Source organism: Lipotes vexillifer, unplaced genomic scaffold (assembly GCF_000442215.2).
Source record: "Lipotes vexillifer unplaced genomic scaffold, Lipotes_vexillifer_v1.1 scaffold573, whole genome shotgun sequence".
NCBI classification, from domain to species: Eukaryota; Metazoa; Chordata; class Mammalia; order Artiodactyla; family Lipotidae; genus Lipotes; species Lipotes vexillifer.
This window is the reverse complement of record NW_006796432.1, coordinates 1,553,483-1,580,962: the sequence shown is the minus strand read 5'-3', so window position 1 is coordinate 1,580,962 and position 27,480 is coordinate 1,553,483. Positions and strand designations below refer to the sequence as shown.

At 41.6% G+C, this 27,480-nt stretch overlaps 1 protein-coding gene across 1 annotated transcript in view; it reads left to right on the top strand.

Moving 5' to 3' along the window:
• Nucleotides 1-27,480, top strand: part of PTPN11 (protein tyrosine phosphatase non-receptor type 11) — a 76,958-nt gene that overhangs the window by 27,318 nt on the left and 22,160 nt on the right. Inside the window, exons 4-9 of the mRNA XM_007468583.1 lie at nt 303-495; nt 3,552-3,668; nt 4,323-4,436; nt 21,602-21,698; nt 24,540-24,619; nt 24,746-24,904. Of these exons, the coding sequence (XP_007468645.1) occupies nt 303-495; nt 3,552-3,668; nt 4,323-4,436; nt 21,602-21,698; nt 24,540-24,619; nt 24,746-24,904 (760 nt within the window). The remainder of the gene's footprint in view (nt 1-302; nt 496-3,551; nt 3,669-4,322; nt 4,437-21,601; nt 21,699-24,539; nt 24,620-24,745; nt 24,905-27,480) is intronic.

Genomic DNA, 27,480 nt, shown 5'->3' with positions numbered 1-27,480 from the left:
GGTTTTTTTTTTTTTTTTTTTTTTTTTTTTTTTGGCCGCACCACGTGATCTGTGGGATTTTAGTTCCCTGACCAGGGACTGAACCCGGGCCATGCCAGTGAAAGCCCGGAATCCTAACCATTGTCATTTTTCCTGCCTGCTTGGGATGGAAATTCTGTCTTATGTGGAATGGATCAATCTCTTGGAGGAATGTGCCTGTTTTTAATTGTGTTGAGTAGAGGTGATTATGTACGGTAGTTTTGTGAAAGAATGTTGTGAACGCATGGCAGAACTCAATTGATTTTTCATTTAAAAAAATTTAGGTGGTTTCATGGACATCTGTCTGGGAAAGAAGCAGAGAAATTATTAACCGAGAAAGGAAAACATGGTAGCTTTCTTGTGCGGGAGAGCCAGAGCCACCCTGGAGATTTTGTTCTCTCTGTCCGAACCGGAGATGACAAAGGGGAGAGCAATGACGGCAAGTCTAAAGTGACCCATGTTATGATCCGCTGTCAGGTAAAACCCGGATTGAACTGTGGGTCTGGCGAAATGTCATCTTTGGGTGGTTTTTCTGCTGGGAGAAGACCGACACCATTACTTCCAAAGTCATTTAGTTAAGGGCTTCTACACTTTTAGTACCTTGTTAATTATAACTGTTTTATCATTTCCGAACTTTATTAAATTACTTATTTTCTCTTGATCTCTGGCAGATTAAGTCATGCCTCAGTACGTCACCTTCTGCCCTGCAGTATCTTTTTTTTTTCTTTGGCTGCATCACGCAGCTTATAGGATCTTAGTTCCCCGACCAGGGATTGAACCTGAACCCTTGGCAGTGAAAGCACGGAGTCCTAACCACTGGACCGCCAGGGAATTCCCAGCCCTGCAGTATCTCAATCTGTGCTTGGTTACAGCTGGAGTCTGCCTCTGTCTCAATTTCTAAAGCGATGGCCTCAGCTTCTCCCTTGGGTCAGCACAGTCTAGCCTTTGACTACATGTACTTTCATATTATAGAATTCTGGTTAAGGCTGGGAGAACTGAACTCACCATTTCTTGTTTTTAATGTGATGGCTAGACCAGGGAGGTTGGTTCTTGGTCAACTACATCAAACTTTGTTTTGACATAGTTTCCTAAATAGCAACTGTCTATTCACTTATTGCTTCAGTTTTTCAATAAGATTTTTAAAAAAAACCCAAAAAACCCAGCTTTATTGAGATATAATTCACACACCATACAATTCACCCTTTTAAAGTGGACAATTTGGTGGTTTTTAGTATATTCACAAATTAGGCAGCCAACAACGTTAATTCCAGAACATTTTCATCACCCCCAAAAGAAACCCTGGGTTCATTACCAGTCCCTCCCCATTTTTCCCCCTCTCCCTAGCTCTTGGCAACCACTAACCTCTTTGTTTCAATGGATTTGCCTATTTTGTATATTTTATATAGATGGAAGCATGTAATATGTGGCCTTTTGTGATTGACTTCTTTTACTTAGCATGTTTTTCAAGGTTTATCCATGTTATAGCATGTGTCAGTAAACTCTTTATTGGCAAACATTTTGTTGTGTGGATATATACCACATTTTGTTTATCCATTAAAAAATTAATGGGCATTTTGGCCCATTAATTATTATGAATAATGCTGCTATGAATATTTATGTACATTTATGTATTTATCATTTTGTGATATTCTCTGTTTGATGAGACATCATGTTCATATTTTCTTTTAATTTATACTTTCCTTTAGTTCTTTGAATATATTTATACTAGCTGGTTTAAAGTCTTTGTCTGGACTTTCTCAAGGACAGTTTCTGTTGAATGCTTCCCACCCTCCCCCCCACCCCCAAGTATGGACCATATTTTCTTGTTTCTTTGCATGTCTCATAAGTTTTTGTTGGAAACTAGGCATTTTAAATAATATGATATAAATCCTTTGCCCTCCTTTCTGAAGCAGTATTATTTGTTGTTGCTACTTTTTCTTGTTCCTGTAGTTGTTGTTGCTGTTTGTGTGTTCAGTGACTTTCCTGTCTTTGTCTTGTGTGGCCACTGAAGTCTTTGCTTGGGTAGCTTAGTGATCAGTTAATGATTGAACAGAGATTTCCTTAAATGCCTTGAAACATTAAATCTCCCAGCCTTTGCCAGGGAGGCTCTGTGTGTGTGTGTGTGTGTGTTGGGACACAACTGCCTTCAGTGCTCTGGCACCTTAAAACTGTGCCTTAGTCTTCACTTCCTGCTTGCACAGAACCTCAGGATCAGCTAGAGGTAAAGATTAGGGCCTTTTTGGATCTCTCCTGGACTTCACACAGCCATGCACGTGCACATGCACATGTCCTTCTAGATCCTCAAGGATATGTTGGAGGTTTTCAGAGCCCCCGTGTGGACGATGTCTGGATTTTCCTTTTAAGTTTTTGATCAATCTGTTATTTGCCCTGACTGGTATTGCTGCCTTAGGCCACTGTGATATTAAACAATTGCTGCTAATTGTTTTGGGGAGATCCCCTGAAGGCAGGCTGAGTAAGCTGTAAGTCAATCAAATAAAGACAAACTCTGAAAATAAGGCTTTCCCAGGGAGCTGCTAAACGGATCAGACAGTGATAATTGTCTAGGGATAGGTCTGGAAAGAGCTCCAAATCCATCTGTCTACTTCAGTTATGCTAAGCTGCTTTGTTTTCACAGCTGCTGTGGTTATGAGACTATTGGTTTTCAAGGCTACCAAGAAGCTGGGGAGAGGTAGGTGGGAATAGGGCAAGTTAAAAGGCCACAATTTGTTGTTCTCATCAAGGTTCAATCTTTTTCTTGAATAAATGCTCCTTGAACTTTATTGGTTAATTGTCAGAGTTCTGAAAAAGTTGATGACAATTTTTGCCAGGGTTCTTGCTACTTTTGTGAAAGAGCAGATTTTCAGAGGTCCTTCCTCTGTCATTCTGAAAGTGCTCCTTCCCCCCTCACTCGATTTATTTTTAAATATAAAATGTCACACCCAAATATCTTCATATATCATTTCTAGGGTTTTGTGTTTTCTAAGTTTAACCATTTTCCTGTTGTTTTCCTGAAACAGCCTATTCTGGTCTCCTTGTCAGAAAAAATTTCCTGGTCTCTGTTTATAATTTCCCTTTTAAATTTTCATTAGAAGATGAAAGTAAAGGCTTGTATATTGGGCTTCAGTGCTGCCTCACCAGCCTTAGAGCTTGTTGTGTTTCAGAGAGAAGTAGTTATTTATCTTCTGTTCAGCAGCCTTGTGTATAGTCACTTAGCCTAGAGTATAAGTAAGTAGTAAATATGGTTTTTCTTTTTTTTTTTTTTCTAGCTATTTAGTTAACCTATGAGGGAGAAACTTTTTTGTGGCCTAGTTAATGTTGGATACTTATTTAGAGCTTCTCACGCCTCACAATGAACTCTTTTACATTGGATCTGCTTCTCCATTTTCATCATCTTTGTTGCTTCCCTTTCTTTGTGCTCTTACAGCTCTTCAATCTTTCCATTATTGGGGGAGAGTTAGTCTCTGTGCTTGAGTTGGGAAAAACAGTAATTTAACATAAAGGTCATGAACATAATTTTCTTTTTGTCTTGAAAGGAACTGAAGTATGATGTTGGTGGAGGAGAACGGTTTGACTCTTTGACAGATCTCGTGGAGCATTACAAGAAGAATCCTATGGTAGAAACATTGGGCACAGTACTACAACTCAAGCAGGTAAGCATTTTGGAAAGCTAAACTCCCCCTCCTTATAGAGTTTTAAGAAGTCCGAACATAGAATATTCCAAACAGACAGAAGTAGAATAGTATCGTGAACCTCCATGCACCCATCCCCCAGCTTCAATTACGATCAACTCATCAAATCTTGTTTCATTTATTACTGCACTCACTACCTTCTCCTTGTAGTATTTGGAAACACGTTCTAGATATTACATCATTTTCATGATTATCTCCATATGTAATTCTAAAAGGCCTTATGGAGTTTTTAAAGCAAGGTTTTTATCAAATTTTCATTTTAGGTGTACCTTTGGTTACCTTTAGGTGATCATACCTTTACATTTTGGAGTTATTGCTGTTTCAAAGCTCACACTTATTACTTAGTGGCAAATGATACCATCTCTAACATTGTGGTCTATTTCTAAAGAAAAATACGTTTGAATTTATATCAGCAACATGTGTGGAGATTGAAGAAACATATATTTCCTGAAAGAACAGAAAGAAAAGTGAAACTCTGTTTGAAAACTTTTACTGTGAACTTCCTGTCCTTGCCTCTGTGAACACCAACATAGAAGTCTTTTTTTTTTTTCTTTGCATTAACACTTTTTTCTGTAATACTTTCTTCATTTCACACCAACTGCTGAATTTGATTAGCCCCTCAACACAACTCGTATCAATGCTGCTGAAATAGAAAGTCGGGTTCGAGAACTAAGCAAATTAGCTGAGACCACAGATAAAGTCAAACAAGGCTTTTGGGAAGAATTTGAGGTAAGTTATTAAAAAAATTTTTTTTACATGATTTATTAAATCCTGTTCTTAATGGAAGAGAAGTTGGTTTTATGTTTGGGATTGGATCTGAAAGACTCGGATCTGCATCCTTTCTTAATTTGGCCATTGAATGACATGGAACAAGTTGCTGAGGGGGCTTTTTCAAATAGAGCTGCATTGTGTTCTGGGAGAAGGGAGTTGGCAGTTAATATTAAATGGATGAGCCAATAGCTCCATTTGGGTCTTTTGGTTTGGACTGCTGGCAAAACCCCAGAAAAAGAAAAGAATCTAATTCTTCGGAAGATTTCCACCATTGGCTGGGGTCTTTAGACTAAAGAATCTAGAGCTTTACTGCAGTGAATAAGTGAAAGACAGTTATGTCACGGTGGCTTTAATCTGGGAGTTGAAATTTATATCTTTGAGAGGTTAAGTGAACTGATTTCTTTCCTGAAACCCGCTTGGGTAGGAGAATGTCCCCAGTGGGAGTGGACTGTGTTCCTCTTGCACTGAAGTTTGTCACCTGCCAACTCATTGTAATCTTATTCTCTCCGTTATCATCCCTGTGACAGAAAACTTCGTCAAAAACAATTTTTTGGGTGTGTGTGCCATATTTACCTTCATAGTTATTCTTAGCATGTAGCACAGTGCCTAGTACACAGCAGAAACTCCATAAATGTTTGTTGAATGAGTATTTACATTTAGCTAATATTTATGTTATTTTATTAATACTACTCTGTTTATGGGAATGATTATTCCATACTTTTTGTAGGACTTTAGAATTCATAAATATTTGTGGAATGAATGAACAAATGAATGGCCACATCAAGTCCTTTTAACCACAGTATGTCAGATCAACTTGGTGAGATATTATTTCCATTTTACAGGCGAGGAGCCTCAGACTCAGGGAGGTTAAGTAAATTGTCCAACTTCTGTACCACGAATATTGATTGAATTGCAGCACTGAGGATGTGTACAGAATAGAACAGTCATGGTCATTGCTGAACATTGCTAACCAGGGACTTGACCTCACATTTATTCTTTTATACCAGCATTGGGTTAGTCACCAAGGACACCATGGTGAACAAGATGGACAGGGTTTCGTCTTTAAGGAGCTTTGAGTTGAGAGAGGGATAAGTACAGAAATTTTAGAAATCTTACATCAAAATTTGAATGAAAAGCCTATTTTTAAAAACTTTTTATTATGCAAAATTTCAAATATATACAGAAGCAGAGTGAATTGTATAATTATAGCAATATATACCTATCACTCAGCATTAACAATTGTTGATATCTGGCCAGTCTTTATTTTTTATAAATTAATTAAATTAAATTAATTTAATTATAAATTAATTAAATTAATTAATTTATTTTTGGCGGCGTTGGGTCTTCGTTGCTGCGCATGCGCTTTCTCTAGTTGTGGCGAGCAGAGGCTACTCTTTGTTGAGGTGTGCGGGCTTCTCGTTGCAGTGGCTCTAGAGCACAGGTTCAAAAGTTGTGGTACATGGGCTTAGTTGCTTGGACCAGCAATCGCACCTGTGTCCCCTGCATTGGCAGGCAGATTCTTAACCACTGCGCCATCAGGGAAGCCCCTGGCCAGTCTTTTTAAACTATACCCCACTTAATTCCCCCAGCCCTGGCTTATCTTGAAGCAAATCCCAGATGTTATTTCATCTGTAACTATTTCATTAAAAAAAATTATAACCAGAATATCATTATCACTCCTAAAACTATTAACAATAATTTCTTAATATTAACACATATCAGTCACTGTTCACATTTTCTTGATACACACACACACACACACACACACACACACACTTGCAGATTATTTGAATTGGGAAGTGTTTTTTCCCCACTTGATTATGAAAAAAAATTTGAATATAAAATAGATTTGTATAAAGAACCCCCATGTACTATTATCAGTTTCACCAGTTACCCCAGATATCACATGAAATATCATAAATATTTAAGTATTCATGGAATTGTTAAAAAATTCACCAAAACACTACTACCACATCTAAAAAAAGATAATAAAAATTCATCAAATAGCTAGTCATTGTTCCAATTAGGATAGTTGTCTTTTTTTTTTTTTTTTAATCTGTTTGTTGTTGGATCATTTTTCAAATAAGTTCCCCATGGATCTCTGTTTTTAAACTCTGTTTTTTTTGTTTTGTTTTGTTTTGCTGTGAGGCTTGTGGGATCTTAGTTCCCCAATCAGGGATCGAACCTGGGCCCTTGACAGTGAAAGTACAGAGTCCTAACCACAAGACCACCGGGGAATTCCCACATTTTAAAAATCTTAAGCCTCTTTATATTCTTACTCTCCTTTCAGCCTCTCTATTCCATCCTTTCCCCTCCCTTCCTTTCTCTTCCACTCCCTTTTCTTCTCGTTCTGTATTAGTCCATTCAGCTGATACAACAAAATACCATAGACTGAGTGGCTATACACAACTGAATTATATTTCTCAGAGTTCTCCAAATTCTGGAGTTCTGGAGGCTGGATGTGAGATCATGGTGCCAGTATGGTGCGGTGAGGGTCCTCTTCCAGATTGGCAACTTCTCATTGTATTCCCTCCTGACAGAAGGGGTGAGGGAGCTCTGTGGGCCCTCTGTATGAGGGCACTAATCCCATTCATGAGGGCTCCACCCTCCTGACCTAATCACTTCCCAAAGGCCTCACCTTCTAATACCATCACCTTGGGCATCAGGATTTCAACATAGGAATTTTGGGGAGACACAAACATTCAGACCATAGGACCCTGTTTTTTGTTACTGTTTTTGTTATTGGAGAAAGCAGGTCCTTTGTCCAGAGAGTTACTTACGATCTGGATTTTTCTGAGTGTGTCTCTGTGGTGGATTTTAACACCTTTCTCCCCTGTATCTCTTGTAAGTTGATCTATCTAGACACTTTGTTAGATCCAGTTTTTCTTTGGCAAGACTACATATGAGATGGTGTGTCAGGAGGTGCTTATGTCCTGTTGCTTCTCTTTTTATTTTCTAAGCAGCAACTGGTAATTATTGCCTAGACCCATTCACTTATAAGGTGTGTAATAACTTTATCATTTGTCATTATTAGCTGGAATATTTCTATAAAGATAAGCTTTTTGTCACCAAGGCAGGATATATGCTTGATTCTTTCCTGTTTACTAAGTAGTTTTAAAAATAGTGTTCTCCCAAAAAAAATTTTTTTATCAATATGTACTCATGGATTTTTTAAACATATTTAGTGTGCTTCTATCTATGGCATTTATTATCACTTCTGTTGGTTAAATTATTTTAGCTTTGACCAGTGGGAGCTTCTGCAAGCTGGCTTCTACTCCTTCCTATACAACTCTGGTAGTTTTTGCTAGATTCCTTACTCTCTGGTGTAATAAGTTGTTACAGTGTAATACATTTCCCATGTCAGAACTGCAATCAGTCATTTCTCCAAGGAGTGAGTTAGCTTTTCTCTCACTTTCCTCCCTTTCTTCCTTCCTTCTCTTTCTTCCTTTCCTGGGAAGTGGTATTTAGAGACTACATTCTGGGAGCCAGAAGTGTTTATTGTTGTCAGGTTGGTTATTTCCATCTCAATGTGTGGAGCTAGAAAAAATTGTTTTCTTGAAATAAATTATGAGTCCAAAATGATACTTCCAATTCAAATTTAGGACTCAGACTAATAAGACTTCCGTTACCCCCAATAATATCATTACTGAAAACAGTTTAATTGTTTGTTTGTTTGTTTTTTTTTCGGTACGCGGGCCTCTCACTGTTGTGGCCTCTCCCGTTGCGGAGCACAGGCTCCGGACGCGCAGGCACAGTGGCCACGGCGCATGGGCCCAGCTGCTCCGCGGCATGTGGGATCTTCCCGGACTGGGGCACGAACCCGTGTACCCTGCATCGGCAGGCGGACTCTCAGCCACTGTGCCACCAGGGAAGCCCAACAGTTTAATTTTTTTTCCAGCTTTTATTTTTTAAACCTTAGGGTAGATCCTTCAGAGATGTATAGTCAAATTACTGTGCTTTCAACTCATTTGTAATAGTTCTTCTCTATGTGGTTATGTACTAACTGGATATACAGCTAGGTTATTTGTTTCATTTTATGTTTGGATTTCAGAAATTTCTTTCTATAAAATTTTATTTACAATTATATAAAATATTGCCTTTGATTCTAAAGTCAAATATAAAAAGTACATTCAAAGAAGTTTATCTTCTATCCTTGTCTTTTCCTCCTTATATTTACAGCCATTTAAAAAAAAGTTGAAGTTCATCATTACCTTTCAAAAAGTATAAGCAAATATAAATCTGTAATTTCATAATCCATCCTTTCATGGATAAATAGTAGCATAATTTTTCATACTTTTTTCCAACTTCTCTTTTTTATTACATTGGAGATCACTCCACAGTAGTATCTACAGCTAGTCTTCATTCATTTCTACTGCACAGTACTCCACTGTATGGATGTACCATAGTTTATTCAACCTATTGATGAGCATTTGGATAGTTTCCAAATATATTACAAAGAAGATAAAATGGATAGCCTTGTACATGCATATTTTTCTCTTTTTGCTGATTATTGTTAATATTAACATTTTTTTTGATATTCTGTGTTAAAAAAAAGTGCTGATTGTTACTCATCTTTAATTAATTAATTTATTTTTTTGCCGGGCCGTGTGGCTTGCAGGATCACAGTTCCCGATCAGGGATTGAACCCAGGCCACAGCAGTGAAAGCGCCGAAACCTAACCAACTACACCACCAGGGAACCCCCTACTCATCTTTAATTTTTATTATATATCCTACATGATTTTGGTTAGCATATTTAAAGTCTGAAAAGTATTTTTAATTGAAATTAAAAGATATCAAACCTTTTTGGTAAATATAAGAAGTGAGCTAGGGGCTTCCCTGGTGGTGCAGTGGACACGGGTTCCTGCCAATGCCTGCCAATGCAGGGGACACGGGTTCGAGCCCTGGTCCGGGAAGATTCCACATGCCGCGGAGCAGCTGGGCCCATGTGCCATAATTACTGAGGCCCAGGCACCTAGAGCCCATGCTCCGCAACAAGAGAAGCCACCACAATGAGAAGCTCACGCACCGCAATGAAGAGTAGCCCCTCCTTGCTGCAGCTAGAGAAAGCCCGACACAGCAACAAAGACCCAAAGCAGCCAAAAATAAATAAATAAATGAAATGTTTTTTAAAAAGTGAGCTATTTTTTAAAAAAATTATTTATTTATTTATTTATTTTTGGCTGTATTGGGTCTTTGTTGCTGAGCGCGGCGTTGCGCTCAATTGCGATGAGTGGGGGCTACTCTTCATTGCGGTGTGCGGGCTTCTCATTGCAGTGGCTTCTCTTGTTGCAGAGCACAGGCTGTAGGCGCACGGGCTTCAGTAGTTGTGGCTCGCGGGCTCTAGAGCATAGGCTCAGTAGTTGTGGCGCACGGGCTTAGTTGCTCTGCAGCATGTGGCATCTTCCTGGACCAGGGCTCGAACCTGTGTCCCCTGCATTGGCAGGCAGATTCTTAACCACTGCGCCACCAGGGAAGTCCCAGTGAACTATTTTGTAATCTAGTTCCATTTTTATGTTACGCTTCAAAATAGCTGAGGCCATCATTTGCACAGACCACTTTTCCTATAAAGTGACTATGAACTTTAAAAAAATTACAGCAGCAAATCGGGTATCTGGTGCAGTGGTGGATTCTTTAAGTTCACTTAGGCAATGCTTAGAGAAACAAAGTCAAACCTTCCTACAGCTTGTGGCAGTAGGGAGTTTTTTATGATCCCTTTGGTGGGGTCAGGATAGAACTTAGAAGGAAATCCTAGCCTGACTTTTCTGGCCATGGAAAAAGGTTGATTCTAAACGCTGACCTGATGGTTTCAGTCCGTGACATCTGAAATTCAGTTCATCTTTTATACATTATTAACAACAAAATGGGGGAAAACTGAGTTGCTTTCAGGGGAAATGGAAAAAAAAAAAGATCACATCTGTACTAAGTCCTCTATAGATGTCAGGCTGGGGTGATAAATTGTCAGGCACTAAATCAGGGCATTAACGTTTCATTTAAACTGAAGCTAGATCCAAATAGCTGATGGCCTGCTTTCTAGATCTCTTATGTACCTGCTTCTTAAATCCAGTCAGTTTTCAAAAAATTGCCCTTTAAGGTTGGGACCAGGTGAATAAGGCTGAGAACAGAATGAACCATTATAGAAAAACTTAGGTATGTGTAAGCAGAGACTCATTAAAATCTAAATCCTCTGAAGCTGAAGTTTGATCCAACAGCAAGGCATTAATTATTTTAGTGATTGTACCTTAGTTGTTTCCCAGAAGGTGATAAATTTGGGATCAGTTCCTTCTTACTGTGTGTTCTGATGGTCTTTAAAGTGAACCAAAGCTCTAAATTGCAATGCCACTGATAATTTAACTCTGATAGCTATGTTTTGTTTGTCTGTATGCCCGGCTTCTCGTTTTCTGTGAAACTCTTTGTGTTCTTTTGGGTAATTTTCCCCTAGAAGACACTTATAAATTACTTCCGATTTTGATGCATTTTAAAATACAAAGTCTCTTGTGAAGCTCTTTGGTTCTTTTCTCCTTTGCTCCTGAAATAAATTCAGGTTGGTAGTTTTGTTCTAGGATATGTGGTGTATGGTCAAAACATTGCAAACCCAAGTTTTTAATTTTTCTTATAGAGTCCCCATTTTTTTTCTTTCTTTCCCCAATTTTTTTTTACTGTGGTAAAATGAGATTGTCCTTTTCTGTAAACATCTTTTGTCTCCTGCATATCTCTGCCATGACTGTAAAGAAGTGGAAAGTATTTCTACATTTGTTGAAATGAAGTAAAGTTCTGTCAAAATGAGATGGACACTAAATAACTGATCAGGCAGGTTTTGATCCTGCAATTTTGTCCCTGCGTTGTGCAAGTTACCCGAAACCTGAATTCAGCCTTTGTGTGTCACCATGAGAGGCATATCGCATGGCTACATTTATAGGGTATCTGCCCTCTCTTTGCCTGTTCTTCCCTTTTGAGTCTCTAGACTTGAGTTGCCAAGGGGCACTGTGAGCTGAGCCTGGACGTCATCTGACTGCAGGACCCAAGTTGAGGATGGAAATCTTGCTATTGATAGTCCTTCGGCTGCCAGTCTTTGCCTTCACCCTCCTCTTCCATCTCACTGCCCCCTCTGTATCCAGAACCCCGGCTCTCCACACACCTGCTTCGTTCTTCTTTCCCTGCGGAAGATTTCTTTGCTTCTTGACTTACGAACTTTACTTCTTACCCCTTTCAGATATTGAAACTAGCAACTTTCAGTCATCGTATCAAAGTCTTAGCAATTTTCACTGGCTCAGATGCCATCCATCTCTGGTCCAAGGGCACCATCACATAGAACAAAGACATCTTCATGGACCACTGTGTTTGGGGAAAAATAGTTCTCAGATGAAGGTTATAGGGAGTTGGGCAGACATCCCCAAAATATCTCCCCCAAACAGTAGCCATTGGTGGTGGCAGTGATTAATTTGTTCATTCATTTAACAAATATTTATTAAGCACAGACTCTATGCTGGAGTCTCTGTTCTAGGTTCTGGGGATGTAGCAGAGAACAAGTCATAGTCTTTATCCTTGTGGAGTCAATTGGGAGAGACAGACAGTAAAAAAAGAAGCAGGTAAGTATTCATTATGTGAGATGGTGATAAATGTTGTGAAGAAAATAAAGTAGGGGAAGATAAAAAGGGTGTGCTGACGGGGGCATCACCATTTTACATAGAGCTCTCTGACAGAGTGGCATTTGAGTGGAGACCTGATGGAAATAATGGAGCAAGGCATGCAGATAACCTCAGGAAGAGCATTCCAGGAAAAGGGAACAGCAAGTGCAAAGGCCCTGAAGTGGGAATGTGCTTAATGCACGTGGTGCACAATCAGCAGACAGGCCAGTACTATCAGAGAAGGGTGAGCAAGAGGGAAATGTAGGTGGAGCCATAACGGAGGGGTCTGATCCCATGGGGCACTGTGGTCAGGGTAAAGCTGTTGGCTTTTACTTGGAGTAAGATGGAAAATCTAAGGAGAGTTTTGAGCACAGGACTGACGTGATCACTCAGGTTGCCACACGGAGGACAGTCTGCAAGGGGAAGGACAGAAGCAGGGAGATGGGCAGGGAGGCAAATTGCAATAATTTGAACAGAGAAATAATGTTGGCTTTGACCAGGGCAGCAGCAGCGGAGGTGCTTGAGAACTTGAGACTTTTTTGAAGGTAGAATTGTCAGTATTTGAAGGTAGAGTTGACAGATTGTATGGTTAAGACAGAGGTGAGGCAGGATAAGGTGAAAGTTTTTGGCTTGAGTGATTAATTAGTAGGATGGAGTTACCGTTTGCTTAGATGGGGAAGAATGGAAGGAATGGGTTTGGGGGAGACTCAGAGGGATGAGTTTTGGGGGAAACTGGGAGGGATGGGTTTTGGGGCAAGTGATCAACTTCCATTTTAGACATAAAAGTTGAACTGCCTATTACATACCTAATGGGAATATGATTCTTTAGCTAATTCAATTGTGTTACAGGTGGGATTGTACTAGAATGTTCTTCCTTCCTCACTTCACCTTGCTAACATCTCTTCACTCTTCAGTTCCCAGCATCAGGGTCATTTGTCATTTTCTCAGGGAAACCTCCTTGATCCCTGTCCCTATGCCTGGATTGATTCTTCCTGTTATATGTGCACATAGCAGCAGATCCTTTCCTTTGTAGAGTTTACCATCCTTGGAATTCATGAATAATTTGTGTAGTTATTGGTTTAATGTTTGTTTCTTGTCACTGTGAATCCACAGAGGCAGATGGAGTTACGGGGTCTGTTGGAATAAGAAGAGGTCTTGTTCAAATGAAACTGTTGGTAAAAAAATAAAGAGACAAACTTTGATCCTGCTGTTTTATGTCTGCTATGTGCGTATTATCTAAAAAAATAGTCCGGATCAGTCTGTGAGCCTCACAAGGACAGATAGTCCTGTTTTGTTCACTGTAGCCCCAGAATCCAGCAGAGAGCCTGGCACACAGGAGGCACAAAATAAGTATTTGTGTTGTGTTGAATCTGAGCTGTTTTCCATAGCAAGAGAGACTTGTATTGGCTTCAGACCCTTTGCTTATATTCAATAGGGAACAGCTTTCTGATGCTTAAAAAATGTGGAGGAATGTTCCAGGCTTTGCTTTGAGATGTTCGTCTTTATTCCCATGCAGTTTTCATTTGGAGCCCCTGTTTGAGGCTTGGTGAATGCACATTTTAGTCTCTGAGACCGCTCTACACACTTGCTTAAAAGGATGTCATTCAGGGTCGCAGTAATGAATTTCAGGCAGATTTTAGTTTTGAACCCTCTGTTTCTGATTTAAAAAGAAACACAATACACACAGACAAACCTTCCACAATACCTTTTTAACTGGGGTTTTATTTTCTCAGCTCTTTAAAGCTTATTTTCCATAGTAATTGGGTTTTTTTTTTAAAGCCCAGGCTCCTTCTCTTATACAAGCCTCTCTTCCCTGTCGTGGTCTGAAGCTGTGCTCCATTTGCACGAGCATCACAGGCATTTCTCTGACAGCCACACAGATGTCCTGGATTCCACCAGCAGCTCTGCCAACCGACAGAGGAGCTAGTGCGTTTCTTCAAACCCACAAATTCTACTTGGAGATGGTTAGGTTTTATGGAGACAAGGCTTTAACTGCACCCCAAAGCTGTGTCTCAAAAAATAATTCTTGCTGGTGATCTCTAGTGGAAATCTTCTGCTTGGTGACTAAGCAAAGCCATGTTGAACAGCTACCCCAACCAGGGCTCCAGCCTCATGATTAAAAATGCTCCGGGAGGGCAGCCTTGAGCTGTCACCAGGCTTTTCCATCCAGGCCTGAGCTCCCAGCTGCTTAATAGAAGGGCTGCTACCTTCTGGTGGGCAGAGCATCACAGTGGCTAAGGGGTTTTACTCCTGCAAGCTCCATTCTGGAGAAATTCCTTTGTTTCCTTTGAACTATTTCTCTTTCAGCCCACTCCCCCCCGCCCTTGCTTTTGTTCTGTGCCCCTCCAGTGTCAGGTTTTTCTCTTTAGAGTTGTTTTCATTTGCTGGAGATGCTTGACATCTTTACAGAGAATTGAAGAACCGAAGGTGCTTCCAGGTGCTTTCACATCTCTGCTGTACCTTCCCCTTTGCCTTTGAACAGCCTTGCTGCTTTCCGCACTGTGGGCCTGTGATGCAGCCTCCATTCTTCTTAGCCCCTTTCTTCTTTAACCTTGGAATGTGACAGCCCACAGTATGCTGAAGTAACACGTTGAGAAGACACCAGTGGCTTTCTTATTTAGGTTAAAAAATAGTCTTTTCTCTGGCCTCTTTCTTCCGTGAGCTGCTCTTGAGACAGCTGTCCAGTTCCTCATTCCCACCATTTTCTTGTTTCTCTGATCCGCAGCGGCATGTGCCTGGTTTATTCCTTCCTCCCCTCCCTTGAGCTCTTCTTGCTGTTCGTTGCTTTTTCTTCTCCCAACCAGTTAACTCTGGTGGTTCTCCAAGACGTGGTCTGGGCCCTCTGCTTATCTTCCTTTAAACTTGCTCTTCACTGAGGAGCACATCCATTTTCACCCTCCTCTGATTACTGCTAAGTTTGTGTTGCTTCTGGGCTCTGGTTCTACCTTTTGAATTGTGCCTTCCACACTTCTTCTTGGCTGTAATAGCTCTTCAAACTGAAGCATTCACAACCAGACCTGTTATTTTGTTATTTTCCCCTTCAGACCAAATATCCCCTTTTACTTCTCATCTCTGGTGGTTGTCCTGTGTATTCTCTGACCCTGTAGGCTGGAATCCTCAGAGCATCCCTTAACTCATCTTTCTCTCCTTTCTCCCATACCTTGCCATTCACCAGGTCCGGTTGATTTTTCTTTCCTAGTTGTCTTTGTGGTCTTAGAGGAAGGAAAGAAATTAGCATTTATTGTCTGCTTGGTGCTGCATTTTGGGCTAGGGAAATCATCTCATTGCATCCCCAGATCTTATGCGGTAGGTAGATCTTGTGTCCCTGGATGGTCTGAGAGATCAAGGCACCTGCCCAGGACTGCCCAGGTGGGCAGCAGCAGAGACAGGAGTCTCGCCTGATGCCAGGGGTGCAGGCTCTCATCGCCTCACAAGACACCAGCTGCTCTTTCACTCTCGGCCTCTGCCCTTCCATTCGCCCTTCATGCTAATCTACTCTCAGCATTTCTCCTGTCACTCTTCTGCTCAAAAACCTTCAGTGGCTCCCGATTTCCCACCAGAGGCATAGCATTTTCATTTTGAATATGAAGACACTGAAGCCCAGAAGAAGGGAGAAAGTTGTCCCCAAGGATGTGGCTAGCAAGTAGTTGGCTGCGGTTTGAACTTCCAGAACTTCTGACTCTAAGTCTACCGTGCTGTGCTTCTCAGCCATTGAAGATCTCCTGCCCAGTTCTCAAGGCCCCCCATCTCCCCACCTAACCTCATTTCCCACACTGACAGAACTCAGCTTCCAGGTTCTTTGACCAGTTTCCTTCACCCTAACTCTGAGGCCACTAACTCTGGCCTCTTAGCCACCTTTGCTTATGTCCCTAACTTGCTGGGATGTTTTCCTTCCTTCCTTGTACCCATCTTAGCCCCTCACTTGCCTCAAGCCTCACCTCCTCCCAGAAACCTGCTTCACTTAGTTTTCATGGATCTCACTCCCTAAATTCCACACCACTTAATTAATTACACACTTAATCATAGATTATTAATGATAGATTTGTCTTGTACTGTTTGCTGCTGTTTCCTATGTCAGAACCTGTTCTCCTCTGGGGACCGTGTCTTCTAGATTGGTTTTTCTACTTCACCTTGTTGGAGGAAGGAGGTGACTTAACTTCAAACAAGCACCTGGAAAGGAACCAAATCTTGGATTGGTTTTGTCCCTCACGGTGCTTTGTAAGTGCTTGTCCATCAGTTGGGACCTTCTGTGGTGATGAGAATCTCCAGCTGCCCTTTCACTCCTGGATGATGCCGCGGACTCATTGGGGACGAGCCTCCCCGACTCCACCGTGGGGAAATGGTGACAGGCCGTGCAGCGTGGCATCTGGAAGTGGGGGCTTTCACCTGCCGGTGGTACCTGGTAACACCACAGAGTTTGCAGTAAAGAGGACGGAGTGAGAATTCTAGTGTTCCTCTGTGCGGAGGGCAGATGCCAAAGGGAAACAGAAGTTCATTCAGACCGGGAAGAAGGCCCGGTCTGGCGCCTGCCTACGTGGTTACTGCTGTCTTATTATTCGTGGCCCCCACCAGAGAGGCCATCTGCCTGACAGCCGTCCTCAGCCCTCTTTCTCTCCTTCAGGTGACCAGCCATGAGTGGGGTAGGGGGAGAGTTAATAGGAGCTTTTACATTTTTATCTTTTTATAATTTATAAAAACCTTCTTTTATTATTGAAGTTTTCACACATGCCAAAGTCGAGAAAATAGGACGATAAACCTTCTTTTTCCTAACACTCAGCTGTAACACTTATCAGTATTTTGTTAATCTTGTCTCCTCCCCTTGTAGCTTTATTTTTTTGTTTTGTTGTTGTTTGTGGCCACCCCATGCAGCATGTGGGATCTTAGCTCCCCGACCAGGGATCAAACCCGTGCCGCCTGCAGTGGAAGCGCGGAGTCTTATCTTAACCACTGGACCGCCAGGGAAGTCCCTGTAGCTTTGTTTTTAAAAATACTGTACAGTTTGGTCTGGCCTTAATGGTTAGTGGCGTTATTTTTTTTTCCCTTAGCAATTTGTCCCTGTTGCTCAGAGCAGTGCAGGCAAATGGTTCTCAGGCCACTGTCCTGGCACATGGGGCTGCCTGGCTCTGCCCATTCATTTGTTGTTTGTCTGTCTTTCTTTGATCCTGTTTCTCCACTTGCATTCGTGACATTCTGGTCAAGAGCCGGTTCCAGTGGTCTTTAATCAGAGGACTTTGGAAGCCTGTGAGGGTCTCTTTCGGTCATCACGGTGACTGGGGATGCCGCTACTGGCATTTAGGCTGGAGGCTGGCAGGGGTCCAGGTGTGGGGAGTCCAGATGTTCAACAGCCATAGATGTGAGGGACCGTTCTGCATTGTGAACACCTGTTCCATCCACACTCGGTCATGCTGCTGGGCACGCCTAATGTACAATGTGGATTGGGGATTGCCTTTCTCTTCATGCCTTTTATAAACTTAAAAGTTTGATATAATCCATTTGTTGATCACCGTTGATTCATGTAATCAGGTGACTGTAACTAGCCTCTGGTCCTTTCTGAGGGTCCATCCTTGGTTGCAAACCCTTTGGTTGTTTTACTCGGGGAAATGGGGTATCTTGCAGCCTGTGCCCCAGCTTTCTAGTTGCCTGTCCCACGCCTTATCACTGGCATCCTGCCAGGCCCAGTGGAGAATGGGGATGGAGACAGTGATATTCAGCCGTGGGTCATTCACAGCTTTTGGTGCCCTGGAGGCAGCTGAGAGGGAGGTTGTGGAAGATCAACCTTGAAGGGACTGTAAACTCCTGGGGGCAGGGCTTGTTGGCTATTGTCCTGCCTCTTCCGGCCATCAGCCTGCTGCTGGGGAGGAAGCGCCCCTTAGCCGGCGGTAGCTGATTATCTTGGGTGCAGTCGGGGAGCCTCTGCAGGCAGAACATGGAAAGTGACAACTTCTGAGTTCTTTTTATTTTCAGTCTCACTCGAGATGGATGGCAGCCTTCCACTGTGGGGAATGAAATGTGTTCAGGCAACTTGGGCCCCAGGCGCAGATGAGAATGGGCTAATAGGCACTGAGGAAGGAGCGGGGCTGGAAGGGGAGAGGCACACTGTTAGTCATTACTAATCCGTGACAGTTGCCAGCCGCTGGCGGTTAGCACCCTACTGCGCCTGGGACACAGGGCCTCTGGGCCTGTCCTTTCTGGAACACTCCAGGGCCCAAACTGTCTCAACTTGTGTGCTGTTCAAACCTCAAATCCACATGGAAGAAGCAATTGGTAACTTAATGCAGGATGAGGGAAGCCAGAGGCTGAGCTGAGTAGATGGTCCAGCCAACATGCTATGGGTATTGGTGAGGATTTCCCTGGCCTGGAACTCTGGATTATTCTAGCAAAGTGTTCTTGGTGTGTGAGATGATTTTTGGTGGCACCCCATTACAGTAAGATCGAATTAGCGAATGAGGAAGGTTTTTCTCTTTTTTAACCCTTACCCATTCCTTTTGGCGTGGCTTAGGAGAAGGTCTGAGTACAGTTTTAATATGCCTCTAACACCTGCCAGTGTCCCTTGTCCTTTACAAAGCCTCAGGCATGCTACAGTATCCAGGTAGAATTTGACAATATTTTGTTTTTATTATATTCCTTTTTCTGGTTACCTTCCATATATGGCGAGTGATACTGGTTTTCATGTGTGCCAGTAATATGCAGTTTCCTTTTGAAATACATTTTCTGAAGGGGAAAAAAGAGGCTGTTAATTTAAGAAAACAACATATAACAGGTGATGTGCTGAGATGGCACAGCATCTTGAAGATGCTTTTCAAATGACTAAAGATCGGGAAATGCTGTTTTAATATTTTGCCTACGTGGTTTTTCTTTATGTTGAAGGCCAGGCCGACAGTGTCAGCATCGGATGCTGAGTGTGGGCCCTGTAGTGCCGAGGCCATTGCCATGATGGTCTATGGTTTGTATGTCTCCCTCCACCCCTTTCTGTATTTATTTGTTCATTCAGCGGATGGTCCATGCTCTCTAATAGAAGAGACAAGATTGTAAAAACGTAGCTGGCATTCAGTGTGACGAGCGTACTCACGGAGGGAGGTGCTGCAGCCCTTGAACTGGTATTGTGAGCCACAGGGAGGTCGTGCTGAGTGGGTCAGGAGAGCTTCCCAGAGGAGGAGGTATTTGGGGTGGGTCCTAATGAGTAAGTAAAATGTAACCATTCATAGGTACTCAAGGCAGAGAAAGGGAATTCTAGGCAGAGGGGATGGCATGAATAAGAACATGAAGGCCTGAAGAAACATGGTGAGTTCAAGACCCTTGTGTATATTTGGTGTGGCTAGAGTGTAGACAGTGCGCCTTAACTCTTAACACCAACCCTATGGGGTAGGTAGTTAGGATTAGCCCCACTTTACACTTGAGGACACTGAGGTACGGACAGGATAGTAACTTGGCGAAGGAGAAGCTGAGGTTAGAGGCAGGCCTCCATTAGCTCAGAGAAGTTTCCTGAGTTATTCTGAAAAGCGTGCATTTGATCTGGAAGGCAGAGGGAGAAATTGAAGGTGATTAAACAGGGCGGGACGGGGTGCAATTTGCCTTTTCTAGAGATTGCTCTGGCAGTGTGCCCTCCACAAGTGAAGCATCGCTTGAAGTTTGTTTCATAAGTGAACACTTGAATGCTTTGCTCTCAAGTTTGTTTTGAATCAAGCACCTAGTTATTTCCTAGCATGTGTCCCGCCCTCCCCCCACCCCATTGTAGCTTTTGTTGATGTTGTTTCTCTTCACTTGGTTGATGTTTAAGTGATTGACTCAGTTCATAGTGTTTGAACCTCACCTTAATGTCTAATAATCAAGATCAAACTTTCTTCCTAACACAGCAATATTGCACGGTAAGGCTGGCTCACAGTTCAGAGGAAATGCCAGCTCCAAGAAGGCAAATGGCTGTAATTACTTAAAGTGAACTCATTTAAGAATTTTGAGTGACCATTTGATTGTCAGAGTTCTGCATACATTGTATTTTATTTCTGTCCAGGTTTCCACTGGCCGAACACTTTGGTTATGAGCTGAGTGTCAAGGCCAAATATTGCATTTTGAAACTGAGAGTCAAACTAGCAATTTAAACTCCTGACTTTTGTACCTGTCTGTGAAATTCAGATAAACGAAATGGAAATCTAACAGGGCTGCTGTGTTGCGAAATACTCTGCCTCTCCTTGTAGAGAAATCTCTAAGGGAAAATCATTTTAGCATATATAAATATATTAAAAATATATATAACACACTTTTTTCCCCCCTTTTTTAGTCTTCCTTTCACTTTCTTGATTTGCCCCATTTGTGATTTCCCATTCAAATTAGGCTTGTTTGAAACCAAGGGTCCCTTGAAGAGGCACTTGTGGTAATTTTGAAAATGAAACCTACTCCTTGAAAATGCTTCAGCCTGGCCTGTCCACCTTCCTGTCTGTTTCTGCAGCTGGTGCTTCTCACCACTTCCCCACACCCTCTCTTCCCCTGGGGCCAGCTCCGCTGTGGCTGCCCGGTTTAGGCTCTTGCCCTGATCGCGTTCCCCACCTCCTTTACCTGCAGAAGTGTCCTTCCTGACCCCTTGCTTTGGGAGCCCAAGAGTTCTCCCCCTCCGTCTCTGGCTGTGGTAGAGGATAGGGGCCCCCTCCCCTCAGAGCATAGGAGAGTGGGTGTCTGTGCAGACGCAGGCTGGCTGCCCAGGGCACTGACATGGGTGTGAGGCGTAGGAGGACTCTAAAGCCTTGCTAGCAAAGCTTGCATTGCCATGATCTAGTGGTACCAGAACTACGTCTGCTGTCCCCCAGGATCCAAACTTGAGAACTGACTTTCAGCCTGCTCTGAATTAATCAGTGGTAAAAGGCAGATCATAAGATCCTCAAGAACATGGATCACATGTATTATTTGGATGCTGTATACCAATGCTCACTGGCTTTCATTCTTAACAATTGTTATTTTAAAAGGTTTCTCTTCTTATAAATATTTATTTATTGTAGCAAATTTAGGCAAAAAACAGTTAAAAAAGAAAAAGAAAGAAAAGAAAAAGAAAAGGCATAATCCCACTGCTCTGAAAAAAATAATCCCTGTTACTTTTTTGGTGTACATCCTTCTGCCATTTCTTATATACACAGGTGCATGCAGACATACGGGCTTATGTAAAACACTGTTTTGGAAGTTTGACCTGCTTTTCAGTTAATACTTACTCTGATCATCATTCCAAGGCATTAAATATTCTCCTAGGATATCTTTTAAACATCTGTAGAACATCTTTTGTATGAATGAACGAAAGTGTTTCTTTAGGCAGCCCTTTCTGATTGGACATTTATGTTGTTTCCAGTGTTCCTGCCACTCTTGATGTAGCATTAAGGTGAGCTTTCTTGTAGCTATTGCCCACGACTCTGGAACATTTCCTAGGATAAATTCCCTAAAGTGGAAGTGCTGGGTCAAGCTTTTTTTTTTTTGACGCTTTTGGTGCATAATAATATTTACTTTTGTTTCTCTCTAGACACTACAACAACAGGAATGCAAACTTCTCTACAGCAGAAAAGAGGGTCAGAGGCAAGAGAATAAAAACAAAAATAGATATAAAAACATCCTGCCCTGTAAGTATCAGTATATTTCTCCATAATAGTCATTCTTGGAGGTTTTGATTCCCAGTGTCTCAGTAACTTTTCTGGGGGCCATGTGCTTTCTCAGCAGATCCAAGGCCTTAGTTTCTTTTAATTGTAAGTAGTTTCCAAAATAATCAGCTGTTTTGGGGATGGATGGCCTCGTTCACTGAGTTCCTGTGATGTTGAATACTGAGTAAAATTGCCACTGGGAGGCTTAGTGTGTGGTTGTTTCCTTCTGTTAATTAATTTTCTTTGCGTAGGAGAGATCATCTCAAGGCTTGCCATCTCCCAGGGTCTCACCATCAGGCTCAAGGGTCCCAGGCTTGTGTCCTTGCTTTGCAGTGCCCAGCTCTTGGGTCTTGGGGACGGCACACCTCCTTTCTGGGGCTCTGTTCCCTCATGTGGGGAACAGACGAGCTCCTCCTGGGGGTTCTTCTAACTGTTCCCTTCATCTTTTCCGACATCCCTCATCCCTTGAGCTCGAATTACTGGAGATTCAGGTGCATACCTGTGCTTTGCTCAGAAGCAGACCTTGTGATATTCATAATGCAGTACCTCCTTTAACACCCAGATGCTGCCAGGTAGAGCCTGAGTTGAACTGTAGTGAAAAAGAGGCCCAGAAGGATGTAGGCCTTGGGTGAGGATCCCAGAAATGGCACCACACAGTTGTGATAGCTCACCTCCCCTGAGTGCTGTCTCTGTGCCAGACTCTGAGTCCATATCTCACTTAATCCGTATCCCATGCACACAAAGCAGGAGTTCTTATTATCCCCATTTTAGGGACCATTTTAGCAAGGTCACAGGTGGGAGTGAGTGGGAGAACTGGTACTAGAGCCTCCAAAGTCACTGCTCTTAGCCCTGAGCTCTAATGCAGGGTCTGCAGAGTGGGCTGGGTAAGGCAGTCTGCTATGGGACAGGGAAGGAACATTTAGAATGTCTCTTGATTTACATCCTTCATCTAAAAATGAAAAAAGAAAGAAAGTAAACTTTAAATCTGATGTGCAGCTTGATGGCAGAGTGTGCATAATGTTTTTACCCAATTTAAAAATAAGGCTTATGTGGGGCTTCCCTGGTGGCGCAGTGGTTGAGAGTCTGCCTGCCGATGCAGGAGACGCAGGTTCGTGCCCCGGTCCGGGAATATCCCACATGCCGCGGAGCGGCTGGGCCTGTGAGCCATGGCCACGGAGCCTGCGCGTCCGGAGCCTGTGCTCCACAACGGGAGAGGCCACAACAGTGAGAGGCTCCCGAGCCCCAAAAAAAAAAAAAAAAAAAAAGGCTTGTGTGTATCTATAATTGTATATATATTTCAGTGTTCAAAAACTCTATTATTGAAGTTTATTGGGCAGCATGATCAGATTGGAGAGCACTGCTCTAATGTCTCCTCAGGCCAGAGCTATTTTGTCAGATACTGTAAACCCATCCCATGTGTGCGTGTGTGTGTCTGTGTGTGTGGCATAGTCTTTCTGTATACATAGGTGTGCACACACAGTGTATATGCATATCACATCCACATAGATATATATATATATATTTTTTGCGGTACACGGGCCTCTCACTGTTGTGGCCTCTCCCATTGCGGAGCACAGGCTCCGGACGCGCAGGCTCAGTGGCCATGGCTCACGGGCCCAGCCGCTCCGCGGCATGTGGGATCTTCCCAGACCGGGGCACGAACCCGTGTCCCCTGCATCGGCAGCCGGACTCTCAACCACTGCGCCACCAGGGAAGCCCCATATAGATATTTTTAATATGTGCAGGTGAGGATGGGAGAAAGTGGACGCATTTCTAATACTGAGGAGAGACAATGAGGAATTTGTAGAGAATCATTTTGAGCCACAGCATGGTCCTAATGACATTGGGGAAGCGTTGCCCTCTTTATGTCTTAAGATTTCATTTCTGCTCAAGAGGTCTAAATGGTACTCATTAGTAAGATGTGGGTATGTAGGAAAAGATGAAGGGAACAGTGGTATGCAGTATCTATTGATAAATAGAATATTATTGCCCTTTCCTCCCTTAAAGATCCCAATCAGATGTTTCTTCTGATTAACATCATATTCTTTAAAGATGGGGAGTCTGAAGCAAAAGAACATTATTCTAGTAAGACATACAACTTTATTACTATTTCTCAGTGTAAAATGTGTTGCTTAGGTAGAACACTCAGATTTTTTTTAATCAGTAATGTACTTTTGTATAAAATTTGGTCAGTAGATACTATCATCAGAATTCTGTTGTCTAGATACTGTATTTAATTCTACTTCATTAAAAAAACACCCTTTTTATTATGGAAAGTTTAAAATATATTCAAACGTAGACAGAATAGTACAAAGAACCCACACATACCCATCACCCAGCTCCAACAATTGTCAACTCCTGCCCAATCTTGATTCATCTATATTCTGATACACTTCTCTTCTCTCCCTGAATTGTTCTGAAGCAAATCTCAGACATCATGTCATTTACCTGTAGTTTACTCTTCCTCTAAAAAAACCCCAGAAAACAAAAATACCTTTTGTTTTGAAATAATTTTAGACTCACAAGAAGTTACAAAAATATGTAGAGGGTTCCCATGTACCCTTTATCCAGCTTCTCCTAATGATAATATTCTATATATCCATAGTACATTATCAAAAGCAGGGAATTGACATTGCTATTTTATTCTCTTAAAGAAAGCATTATGAGGCATCATTATTCAGATTATTGTTTAGGATTTAGTTTTTAATGTTGTTTTATCATGAAATGAGCAAAACTTGGACTCGTTGAGGATGAACTGATTTGAACTGATTTGTCCTGAAGAGGTCTCAGTACCTTTGTGACCATGGTCTCTTTTTCTTCCAGTTGATCACACCAGGGTTGTCCTACACGATGGTGATCCCAATGAGCCTGTTTCAGATTACATCAATGCAAACATTATCATGGTAAACTTTGTTTCTCGTGGTGTTTTCTGACTGTATATTGCTAGCCAGTTTTTGTATTTTAAATCCTTCCTCATGGCCTGAAAGCAGTTTTCAAATGTTTGAAGTATTTTCTTCCTAAATTTCTAGCCTGAATTTGAAACCAAGTGCAACAACTCAAAGCCCAAAAAGAGTTACATTGCCACACAAGGCTGCCTGCAAAACACCGTGAATGACTTTTGGCGGATGGTGTTTCAAGAGAACTCCCGAGTGATTGTCATGACAACAAAAGAAGTGGAGAGAGGAAAGGTATGCTATATACTCTACTTTTTTGAAGTATTGGACATGTCAGGTTGAACATGTTAAGAACTGAATAGGGACTTCCCTGGTGGCGCAGCGGTTTCCGCCTGCCTTTGAAGTATTGGACATGTCAGGTTGAACATGTTAAGAACTGAATAGGGACTTCCCTGGTGGCGCAGCGGTTAAGAATCCGCCTGCCAACGCAGGGGACACGGGTTCGAGCCCTGATCCGGGAAGATCCCACGTGCCGCAGAGCATCTAAGACTGTGTGCCACAACTACTGAGCCTGCATTGTGGAGCCCATGTGCTGCAACTACTGAAGCCTGCGCGCCTAGAGCCCGTGCTCCACAACAAGACAAGCAATCGCAATGAGAAGCCTGCACGCCGCAACGAAGAGTAGTCCCCGCTCACTGCAACTAGAGAAAGCCCGTGGGTAGCAACAAAGACTGAACACAACCAAAAATAAAATATAAATAAATTTATTTAAAAAAACAAAAAGCTGAATAAACACAGTAAGCTTACTCTGACCCTCTGGAAAACGGAGTAGGAGAAATTTGATTATGACGTACTTTGGTGTAGTTTTCTTTGTTTCTTCTTCTTAGGGTTTATGGAGCTTCTTGGGTCTGTGGGTTTATAGTTTTCTTCAAATTTGAATAATGTTTACTATTTATTCACATATGAACTGCCAACCCACCCTGTCCTGGGATACCAATTACACATATATTAGGCTGTTTGAAGTTGTCCTATAGCTCACTGAGACTTTCTTCATTTTTTTTCGGTTCACTTTTTTCCCTCTGTGTCTGGGATAAGTTAGATAAGTTTCTTTTGCTATATGTGTTTCAGTTCATCTTTTCTTCTGCAGTGTGGAGTCTGCTGTTCATCCTATCCAGTGTAATTTTCACAGTAAACATTGTCCTTTTCATTTAAGTTTTATTTGAGTCTTTTTAATATATCCTATGTCTCTCTTCTTAACATGTCCATCATTTACTGTACCTTTTGAACATATGGAATATATTTATAATAATTTTTTAAATGTCCTTGTTACTAATCCTATTATATATGTCATTTCATTTTTCCATTTTAGTGGTTTAAGGTAGGAGAGTAAATCCAGTCTCTGTTACCCCATTGTGTCCAGAAGCAGAGGTCATAAAGGGAGTGTAAGAAGGCCTGTCTGGTACCTTCAGGGGATTAGAGGACTAATCAGTAAACATTGATTTCACTTGTCATGTGAACTATACTTAGGACTTCTAAGCATTTAAAAAATTAATTTGAACTATCCAGACAATATATTCAGATAAACATTCAAACTCCTTACAATTAAAATTACCTTTGTCACCATCACTTGTCCACCCACTTGTTCCCTCCTCCAACATAAACCCTCTTATCAGTCTGATGTGTATTCTTCTACACTGTCTTCTTGGCATTTGCATATGCATGTGTAGAATAGGCATTATATACCTACATTTGCACATGTATATGGATTTACATACATACATGCTCCTATAGAAGTATATAGTGCTATTTTCAGACAAGTACTGTATGAAAAAGTGCTGTCATACAGTAACTTTATTGTGTATCTTGGTTTTTTTCTCCCCACCTAATATATGTTCTAACTTCTTCTGTTAGTACATTTTGGCCTATCTCATTCTTTTTAGTAATTGCATGGTATTCCATGGTATGGATGTACCACCATTTCTTTAACCGTCATATATTAGGCATTTAAATGTTTCAGTTATTGCTCTTAGAAACAGTGCTGAAGTGAACAATCTTGTTCTAGCTTTTGTATGTGGTAAGTGTTTTTCTAGGTTAGATGTCAAGAAGAATTGCTAGGTCATAGGGGGTGTGCATGTTGTAAATTTAAAAAATTTTTTTTAAATTTTTCTTTTATTCTCTTGTTTTTTTTCTATTTTTGAAATTTTTTTGTTTATTTTTTCTTGTTTATTTATTGTTTTTGCTTTTGCATGTTGTAAATTTTAATAAATTCTGCCAACTACCCTCTAGAGTGGTTGTCCCAGTGTATGCTCCCCCCAAGCAGCATATGCCTAGTACCCATCTCCCTGCACTCTTCATAGCACTTCAGGTTTTTAAAAATTATAACATCCCACACCTATAGAGAAGCAGCCAAATCTCACTGAGTGACAGCTCTGTGTGTTATCCCAAAGTGAACCCATCCATTGTGGATTTTTTAATATGGAAAAGTTCTCTGTTATTGTTTGTGTTCTAGTCAAAGTTCTTTTTTTTTAGATATACTTTAACTGGTTTATGTAAAAGTTTCATGGAATGTAGCAGTCATACCCTATAAAAAGACAGATGGGTGATTTTGGATTTTAGCCCTTCTAATGTAATTTTCATATCAGTTGTGAAAGGCAGTGTGATTTTGTAAGATTTTCGTTGTTGTACTGCTGGTTGTTACACTTTCGAATACCTTTGAGGCCAGGTCTGATCATTGTGAAACAAAGGCTTCCTCTAGTAGCTGCCTGCAGTAACAGTAGATGCTCTTGAATTAATGGACAAGTTAAAATGTCTTCATAGTTTTTGCTTCAGGTGAGTGTCACCTGCTCTAAGTATGGAAAGGAAAACTGAGC